Here is a 9,757-nt window from a genome sequence, read left to right as displayed (position 1 = left end):
GAGCAGGGGAGGGTCAGAGAGAGAGGGAGTCACAGACTGAAACAGGCTCCAGGCTCTGAGCTGGCAGTCAGCACAGAGCCCGACGCGGGGCTCGAACCCACGAACCGCGAGATCGTGACCCAAGCGAAAGTCGGACGCTTAACCGACTAAGCCACCCAGGCGCCCCGAAACTCATCCTTTTTAATGAAAAACAAAGTTGGGTTTTTCCCCCAGTGTCAGGGTGTTATTTAGCGGTGAACCCTGGGGCAGGGTTTGCCCCCCAGGATCCTAAGGACTGGCCACCATGGAGTGGTCAGGAGCTGTGGGCAAGTTGCAAGGCGTATACCTGGGGGTCACCGGCAGAAGGTCATGACAGCGTGCCATGAATTGTCGGCATGAACACACCATAATTTCTCAGCAAGAAACCACAGATAGGATGATGAGCAAATGACCTATTCTTTACCATGCCAAGTCTGAGGCTTCTCTAGGGCCTAGAATCTAGGTGCTGACAGCCCTGTATTTTCAGGGAAGGTGGCTGAGCCTCAGATTTGACTGACAGTAATGGTTTCTTGACTTTAGCAGGTTAGGTCTTGACCACTGTGCTTCATTGTGGGAATAATGGTTAGCAACAGCAGCCCTTAGTCTTTTGTGGGGGGTGTTAAGTCTTCTTCTGGGATTCTCTGATGACTCAGGAAGGGTCTGCTCCTTGTTCTAGAGAACAAAGTGGTGTGTGGTCACCTGCCCTCCGTGGTAAGACAAGTGTGGCCGTGACGATTGTGGGAGTCACACCGTGGCCACTGTTGGATCCTACATCATTTCCGCTCAGTCCCACCTCCATGGTAGAGAGCTCCGAAGTGGCCCAGAAACCTGAATGTGTGCTTCCTTCCCTTACAGGTAACGCTCTGCTGCGGCGACTTGTGCGCATTGGGGTGCTGGACGAGGGCAAGATGAAGCTGGATTACATCTTGGGCCTGAAGATTGAAGATTTCTTAGAGAGGCGCCTGCAGACCCAGGTCTTCAAGCTGGGCTTGGCCAAGTCCATCCACCATGCCCGTGTGCTGATCCGCCAGCGCCATATCAGGTACCACCTCGGCTCCTGGAGTCACTCCCACACCCCATCCTTCTGGTTGCCCTTCCTGAGTTTACTGTCCTTACCTCCTGTACAGACCTTGGAGGTGACAGGTGTGAACACCTTGAGGGTACAGATTGACCTCAGCAAAGAGCTCATGGGGTGCTGGGGACAGCTTTATTCTCCCCCTAGCCCAGCGCAAGGGTCACTGCGGCCTGAGCCGTACACCTTGTGAAGGCTTCTACAGGCCTGCAGGCAGCTGGACAGGTAACCACTCTGGGTGAGCCCAGCTGAGAGGTTGTTGGGCCTCAGCTGGCTTGAGTGGGTTCGTGGGTCCAGCTGTCTGTTGGGCCCACACCTGGTGGCTGTTGTGTTCTTGCGCAATGTCTATGTTAACTCGGTAAGCTCAGTCTGGTTTGATGCTCAAGTGACTGTGGGGACCACAGGGTTGGGGGGGGGTGGCCAGCTCCAGGTGGCAGCTTTCAGGGCAGAAGGGTCTTCTGAGTGCTCTGTTTGCCCTTCATTAGATTCCGGAGAACATGGGCTTGGGTGGCGGCTAGGACTGTGAAGCTGCACTTTAGATGCTGAAGCTCAGCGGCTGGCACAGTTGAGGTTTAAAGATCAGATCCTGGAATTGCTGCCATTGTCACCTCCTTACTTTGTGGTCACATGTGGGGGCTCCTTGTGAATGTCTCTGTTTCTGTAAGACACAAACCGGAAAGTCCTCTCTGATGCTGACACTCTTCTGATCACATGGGTGCTGTGGGGTCACGGTGGTGGCAGCACCCACTCTACCAAATGCAGAGTCCAAGCAGAGAGTAGGGTCTCGAATCTTGCTGGCGTCCTGTCCCCCATCCCCTCACCTGCCATCCCCCCTCCAGGGTCCGAAAGCAGGTGGTGAACATCCCGTCCTTCATTGTCCGCCTGGACTCCCAGAAGCACATCGACTTCTCCCTCCGCTCTCCATACGGGGGCGGACGCCCTGGTCGCGTGAAGAGGAAGAATGCCAAGAAGGGCCAGGGTGGGGCTGGAGCCGGAGATGATGAGGAGGAGGATTGAGCCCACCGCACCCATTCCCCCCTGGGCCCCTGGATTGCCTAGTTTTCTAGTTGGAAAATAAAACAGAATCAATCCTTTGGAACTGGTGTTTATTGGTTTGTCTCCCTTCTCTGAACACAGGTTTCTGTGGTGGGAAAAAGCCCAGGCTGGCTCCCTCACCAGGCTTTCTCAAACTAGCAAGTTCACACTTGGAGCATTGCCTTTGTTTAAAGGGGCCTGGGGAGCCTACCAGCTGTTGGTCCTTGTTGGGGCAGGGGAACTACACCCCACTTGATCTCTGTGGGGAGACCAGTGTTGCCAAGCCAGCTATTTGCATTGGGGTGGGGTGGAATCCTTTTCAAACAGGAAGTAGCAAGTGAAGGTCAGGGGTTAACATTGGGGTGGGAGCAGAGAGCTGAAACTGGGGTCCCTGGTGGAGATGAACTAGTGTAGTTGGTTTTTGGTAGGGAGTCTTTGAGAGGATCCACAGGCTCAGCTCCTTTTGGTGTGGTTGAGAGGTGGGTAAGTCCTAATTAGTGGCCTGTGGGAAGGGACATTCAAGGTGCTCCATTCCCCTCCCCTTGCATCTGGAGTCTGAACACTCCTGGCCAGGAGGGAGCTGGGCTTCCCTTTCCTCTACTTTGGGAGGGGGAAGAAGGGCCTTGGTCTCAGGAAATGAGAGGCCCTTGGCATTGAGCAATGGCTCCTGGGCTGCAGCTGCTGCATGAGTCAGTCCTGTGGCTTTGGGCTCCGCTCCCTTGAAAGGGCCCAGCTTCAGTGATGGCCCTGGGGTCCTGGGAGGCTGCCTGCCTGCCATGGAGCCTGTGGAAGGTCCTGAGTCCTTGCATCCTAGTGCTGGTTGGTAGGCCCTGCCCTTCCCCCACCCCATGTTGGCACTTACTAATTCGTGGTCTTGGCACTTAGGGTGGAATCCTTGTAGTGGGCAGGGTCCCTTTATAGGAACTGTAAGATGAGCTGTGTAATGGGAATTTCTAGAAGTTTCCACCGGGTCCCAGTAGTTGTCTCGTCTCCAGGCTGCCTAGGGTCAGGTAGCATTCGCTGGGCAGCTCCTCTGCCGTCCAGGCTCCTGCAGGAGACCTTCCAGACCCCTGGAGTGTGGGATGTGGGTCCTGCCTGGGCTAGCGGATGGCCAGAGACACATACACACTGGGCTCTACTGGGGGGTCCTCTGTTTGGGAGGAAGGGGGTCCGCTGGTCTCCCGCCTGAGGGTCAAGCAATTGAGCTGGGCATAGGTCACATCTTGAGGGTCTTCAGAAACGAAGCAGTTGATCTGGGCATAGGTCCCATCTTGAGGGTCTTCAGAAACCACAGCCTGGAGCAGAAGGAGAAGGAAGGCACATGGCTGGGGCAGAAGAAAGCCTGAGGCCTAGGGAGGGGAGGATGCGCCCCCTGGGGGTCTAAGGGCCTTGTTAGACACAGTGAGGGGTGGTCTTGAGCCCAGTCTTGCTCTCCCTGAGCCTGTTATCTGTGGGGAAGGAGGACTTGACGTCAAAATGCCTGTGGCCCGGACACGGAGCGGGTACATGGATGGGTGACCACTGGAATCTAGTGCTGGGGGAGGACGAGGCTGGAGGTAGGAATTGAGCGTGGGCCTTCAATGTGGGCGGACAGGCCATTCGTGCCCCCACGGGGGGTTCAGCCTGTTGGCCAGGGTGAATCATGTGAACAGCCATGGCCATGGGTGGGACAGATGCAGAAAGACAAAGCCGAGGACTAAGCTAAGCTGTAGGACCACTCTGGATTTTAGGAGGTGCCTTCTCTGGGCCTCTACTGGCCCAGGGCCTGGATTTCAGCCCTTTGTGCAGGGCACAGACAGCCCTAAACTCCAGCTCTGCCCCCTTGACCTGAGTGTCCAACAGCTCAGCATCAGAAGAGACTAAGGGCCCTGGGGTTGCAGCCACCCAGAGAGCGGTGGGCGTGCTTTCAGAAGGCAGAGGCTGCCGGCTGCCTGGTGGAGTGTTCGCTGGATTTACCACATGAACAGGGAGACGGGTGCCCTGGTCAGGACCACGGGGAGCCCACCTGGCTGTCCAGCTGTCTGTCCCCTTCAGGCTCTATGTCTTTCATGACGGCATCTGGTGGGGACAGAACAAGGTGGTCCCATCTCTTGCCAAGATCCCTTGAGATCTTAAATGGCAGGAGCCCAGAGAGGGTCAGTCTCTGGTCCCCCAGTCTCTTGGTCTCACGCCCAAGCCCAGAACCCTCTGCCACCGTCCCCGCCTCCCTGCCCACCACGTTCCCTGGGCCCGCCTCCTCCCAGGGTGGCCCCAAGCTTCCCCTTACACAAGTTCTCATCCTGGGCAGCGTTGGCGGCACTGGGACCGGAGCTGGGGAGGAGACAGGGCTGTTAGGGGCAGTGAGGGCCCACCGGCTGGGGGGAGTGGGTTCTCGGCGAGGTCTTACCTCTCATGCAGGCCTTTGTCCTCAGGCGCTGGGACTGCGGCTGCTGCGGGAAGTTGGAATCAGCCTCCGGCTCCCCACCCTGGAACCCTCCCCTGGGCCTGCCTTAAACTGAGGGTCTCAGAACTGGAAAGATTATAATCCCCTCCCGTCACCATATAGAATTCTAAAGGAAGCAGTTCTAAATGATAAAAAACAAAACTCGGATGTGTTCTCAAGCATTTCACAAATTTGAGAAGGCAAAAAATTAAAATATTTACACGTATGCTCACATGTACTCCTCTCCAGACTTTCTCACTGGGCGATGCTGGAGTTTTTCTACGCTGGCCTTTCCCACGTCTGGTGTCCCTCTGGCTGGTACCCTGAGCCACCCTCACCCACGGGAGAGTCACCACCCCCTGGGGCTGGTCACCCCGTCCCTTCTCACCCAGCTTCCTGCCTTTGCCCCGACGCCGGCGACGGACGAGGAGGACGACCAGGAGGCAGAGCAGCAGCACCAAGGCCCCCGCGGCCCCGATGAGGACGTACAGGTACCAGGTGAGACCTTGGGCACAGGCACACCGCGAATGAGCCGGTGATGCGGTTTAGCTGAGCGCCTACTGTGTGCCAGGCACGTGCGGGGCTCTGGGCATTCACCTCCGACCTTGTCAAGGATTACGTAGCAGGGGACTGTCGCCCCGCTCACCCACTCCACAGACAGGAAACTGAGGCACAGGGAGGCTGATCATGTGTCCCAGGTGGCCCAGCATGGAGGCGGCAGGGCTGGGACTGGAACCCGGGCTGTGGGTTCCCTGCTGGGATTTTGGACTTTTTTTCACGCTGTCCCCTAACCACCCCCACACCCAAGCAGAACACCAGAGCGCAGACCTGTCCACCAAACCCAGTCCCCACCCCCTCCAAGCCCAGATCCGTCTCCCGCCGTGCACAGGCCTGACACCCCCTGCGGTGGCCTGTGTGGATGTGCTGTGTGCATGTGCTTCTGCAGGGGCAGGCAGAGGGCTCTGCCCTTCCAGAGCCCTGAGCGCGTTCACCCGAATCTCACAGTGGCCCTGAGGGAGGCGGCCAGAGGCCTGCTGTGTTCACTGTTAGCCATGGGGCTCGGAGAGGGACGGACTTGTCCAGGATCCCACAGCTGGGGAGAAGCAGAGCTGGGGTCTGAACCTGGGGCTGTGACTTCCAAGCCTTGCTCTTTCCCCCACTGCACAGCCGCTCTCAGGCTGAGCCACCGTTGCCGTCTGGGGGGGTTAACTCCATTACCTCCTGTGTGTGCCCACGGCCCCGCCCCACCCCGCACACAGGCCAGCCACCTTCTTGCCCTTTGCAATTGGAGGACTTGGCCCAGTGAGAAGGAGCTTCTCAGGTCATAATCTCAGGAAGAGGCTGAGGCAAGCCTAGACGGAGCTCCTCCCACCCGCAACCCCCCACAGAGACCCCACTTACCCCTCCATGGGGTGACTGGTGCATCCTCAGAACCTCCTGGGGACCAGGACAGGGAGGTAAGGGTGGTGCTCTGTGCTCCCCACTTCAGGGCGCTCCTTCCCCAGGTGGGAGCCAACCTTTCCCTCTGCATCTGGTCCAGACTCAGAGCCCCCAGAACCCTGGGGTCACCCTGACACAAGCCATGCAGAGATGGTGATCTTGGTCCCCCAGGATCCAAGCCTCTGCTAGTCCCCCACCCTCGTGTTGGTGTCTGTGGGTAAGGAACACCTCGGACTGGAGACTGGAGGGGATGGGTGCTGGGCCTTAGTCCTCCTTCCGTCAGGGCCTCGGCGGGCAGGTGGGAGGCAGGGAAGGAGGTGCCCAACCGTCTCTCTGAGAGCCGGGGTTCCCATCTACCCTTCTGGCTGCTCCCCCTTCTTTTATTTTTAATATTTATTATGTTTTTTTTAATTTTTAATGTTTTTTATTTATTTTGAGAGAGAGAGAGACAGCGTGAGCAGGGGAGGGTCAGAGAGAGAGGGAGACACAGAATCTGAACAGACTCTAGGCTCTGAGCTGTCAGCACAGAGTCCGACACGGGGCTTGAACCCACGAAGTGTGAGATCATGACCTGAGCTGAAGTTGGACACTTAACCGACTGAGCCACCCCGGTGCCCCAATGGTTTATTTATTTTTGAGAGAGAGGGAGAAAGACAAGGGGAGGAGCAGAGAGAGAGGGAGACAGATTGTGAAGCAGGCTCCAGGCTCTGAGCTGTCAGCACAGAGCCCAACGCAGGGCTTAACTTCACCAGCTGTGAGATCATGATCTGAGCTGAAGTCAGACCCTTAACTGACCAAGCCGCCCAGGCGCTCACCGGCTCCCCTCCTTCTGTGATGCCCTCACTCCCGTCCCAGCCTAACACTTCCCTGTTGACAGGACTCTCTGGGCATGACGACACAGGGCTGGGGCCCCTCACCTGAGACCAGCAGCTCCAGGGGGTCACTGGGCTGTGACAACACGTAGGGGGAGGTGCTCTGTGAGCCGTAGCACCTGTAGTTCCCCTCATGGTCTGAGGTCACAGGACTAAAGCTGAAGTTGACCTGATAAGGTGCAGCTGTGTCCTGCAGATGAATGTGCTGGGGAGGAGCAGGTGACCCCTCCTTGGACAGGTAGAAGGTATCGAACCAGATTTCAGAATGACATTCCAGGGTCACGTTCTCTCCCCAGGACACTAGGGGCCCCGGCTGGGCCGAGAGGGATGGTTTCCTGAGCAGTCCTGTGGGAGTAAATGCATGACCTGTACAGATCCGCCCCTCCTCACACGCCCTGGACCCTGAGCTGGGGGACTACTGTGCTTTCTCCTGGGGTCTGGGTGACCCCCTCTCATTTCCTCTTGCCTCTCGGATGGGTGTCCTTTGTCTCCCTGGCCCGCACTGTCCCCTTCTAAGCCCCAGCTCAGCCTCTGCTCCTGACCCTCTGCCTGGACCCCGTCACCCCCAGGGGTGACCACTGTCCCAGCACCCTGAGTAGACACATATGGGGAGTGGGTGCCTCACCCGTGACCAGGATGTCCAGGGGGGCACTGGGGGCCGACCACGTGGAGGAGAGGTTGTGTCCACCATAGCATCTGTACCGGCCCCCGTGGGAGCTGCTCACTGGGCCCAGGGGGAAGTCGGGGCTGGGCTGCCCATCTAGACGCATGAGAGGTGTGAGCCCCTCGTCCTTTGTCAGAGCGAAAGTGTCAGATCTGGCCTCCGAGTGACACTGGAGGGTCAGGTTGTCTCCAGGCTGCACCAGCGAGCCCGGCTGGGCTGAGAGGGTGGGCTCCCTGTAGGCGCCTGCACGGGAGGGGACGGTGGTACCGGGGGGACGCACACCCCACATTGGCCCAGGGGTGTGAGGTGAGGCTCTCGTGGGTCCCCCCTCCACGGCTCCCATCTGTGGCCTGACTTCAGAAGACCAGTGTCACTCAGCCCCCATCACCCCCAGGGCTCCACTGGGCACATGGCTTAGGTCAGTCATTTGGGGCCCAGAAATAGATGGGGCAGGGTGGGGCCCCCTCACCTGTGACCTGAAGGTGCAGGGGCTCACTGGGGAGTGACCACGTGTACGGGTAGGAAGCTGGAGAAACGTAGCACCTGTAGGTCCCCCCGTGGGAGGGGCTCACAGGGCCCACAGTGAAGAGCGCCTGCCTCTTCTCACGAGGGAACTTCAATTCCAGGTGTCGGGGCGCGTCAGCTCCCCCCTCCTTCAGCAGACGGAAGGTCTGCCGTGGGATCTGTGAGCTACAGGAAAGGGACACGTTCCCTCCTGAGGCCACCATGGGGCCTGGGATGGCCTAGAGGGAGGGTGCTGGGTACACTCCTGAGGAGAAGGAGGGTCAGTGTTACAGGGGCCATCGCCCCTGTACCCCAGTGTGGACTGTGAGCGAGGGTCCCCCTCAGGCCACACTCTGTTCCCTTCCACCTGGAGGAGGGGCCCCGGGGCGGGGGGCAGCTCCCACCTTACCTGTCACCACCATGGTCAGGAAGTCACTCCCCTCTGACCAGCCGTTCCGGCTGTGATACTGACACTGGTATCTCCCTGCATCATGCTGGCTTGCGAGTTCAAGGGAGAAACTGGCCTTGTTGCTGGAATCCTGTGAGATCTCCATGGACATGTGTCTAGAGGCCCTCTCTCTATACAGATAGAAGACATCAGCCTGCCAAGGCGCCTGACACCAGATGGTCACAGGGCTCCAGTTGGTGACGTTGGGGCTGGGGTCAGCCCAGATGGAGGGTCTGGAGGGGGACCCTGGAAAGGAATCAGATGAGGAATTAGGAGCGTGGCCTTCTCCCTTGTTTCCCACCTGTCACCCCAATTCCCCTCCCGGACTGGTCGCCATCAGCCCAGACCCTCTGTGACCCCAGCTGCCCTGCGGGTTGTTGGGTGGAAACAGGGAGTCTGGGGAGCACTCACTTGCCTGTACCTGGCCCCACGGGTCCCGACACAGCCCTGGAAGAGAGTTCCCTGTGAGAGTGCCCCCCCCTCCCCCATGTAGCTGCTCCAGGCCTGGTCAGGTCCACTGACCACTGGGGCCAGTCTGAGCTGAGCACTCTCCTCCCCCAGAAGTCCTGCCCCCAGTGTGTCCCCTAGTCCTGGGGTCTGAGACCAGGACCTGCAGAGGCAGGAGGGAGGCCGACCCCATCCCTCCTCTTGCCAGAAAGCTCACCGAGGCACAGAAGGGCAGTGAGGGTCGGGGTCCTGATGCTGCCTCCCATGGTCCCGGCGGTGCAGACAGCTTGCAGAGTCCTCAGAGCCTGTAGGACAGACACATGCGCGGGGTGTGACAGCCCGGGCTCCGTGTTCCCCGTCACATGAGGGGCCTCCCAGGAAGGGGAAGAGCCCTGCAGGGCCCCGCTGTGCTCTCCCTGAAGGGAGGCCCGACAGCAGAGGCCCCGTGACCTTTCAGACCAGATGTGAGTCTCACCAGACCCCACACACCCTGCCCGCTCCCCACCAAGCCCAGTCCAGGGAGGGACTCTGCTCTGGGACACGGGGGAGGGAGGGAGGGCCGGGGCTGGGGGCCGGTCCAATTTCAGTTCTGGTTCTGCCTGTGCCCCTTACAGAGGCTGTGAGATCTGGGTGAGACACTTCCCTTTCCTGAGTCCCGTAAATGCAAAGTTTCTTCCTTCCTTTCACCTTCCTGTCAGTCACTCAGTGTTTACTGAGTAGTTACCATGTCCAATCATGACTCCAGGCCCTGGTGAGGGCGCCGGACTCCTTCCTTCCCTGGACTCATGGGGCTCTGATTAGTGACAACAGACAGTACAAACATTTAGGTGGGAAA

General features: G+C 58.8%; 2 protein-coding genes across 2 annotated transcripts in view; one reads left to right on the top strand and one right to left on the bottom strand.

Moving 5' to 3' along the window:
• Nucleotides 1-2,189, top strand: part of RPS9 (ribosomal protein S9) — a 6,113-nt gene extending 3,924 nt beyond the window's left edge. Inside the window, exons 4-5 of the mRNA XM_039244214.1 lie at nucleotides 874-1,060; nucleotides 1,930-2,189. Of these exons, the coding sequence (XP_039100145.1) occupies nucleotides 874-1,060; nucleotides 1,930-2,107 (365 nt within the window). The 3' untranslated portion in view covers nucleotides 2,108-2,189. The remainder of the gene's footprint in view (nucleotides 1-873; nucleotides 1,061-1,929) is intronic.
• Nucleotides 2,180-9,484, bottom strand: LOC120239724 (leukocyte immunoglobulin-like receptor subfamily A member 3). Its single transcript, XM_039244179.1, is given in 12 exon segments — nucleotides 2,180-3,420; nucleotides 4,131-4,183; nucleotides 4,392-4,435; nucleotides 4,512-4,554; nucleotides 4,936-5,052; nucleotides 5,949-5,984; nucleotides 6,905-7,204; nucleotides 7,485-7,766; nucleotides 7,993-8,292; nucleotides 8,437-8,721; nucleotides 8,887-8,922; nucleotides 9,140-9,484. Coding segments are annotated over 12 exon segments (1,740 nt in total). The 5' UTR covers nucleotides 9,189-9,484; the 3' UTR covers nucleotides 2,180-3,225.
• Between the last annotated feature and the right edge of the window lie 273 nt (nucleotides 9,485-9,757).

Source organism: Hyaena hyaena, unplaced genomic scaffold (assembly GCF_003009895.1).
Source record: "Hyaena hyaena isolate Hyena2069 unplaced genomic scaffold, ASM300989v1 scaffold_235, whole genome shotgun sequence".
Classification (NCBI taxonomy): Eukaryota; Metazoa; Chordata; class Mammalia; order Carnivora; family Hyaenidae; genus Hyaena; species Hyaena hyaena.
This window is presented reverse-complemented; position numbering and strand designations above follow the sequence as displayed.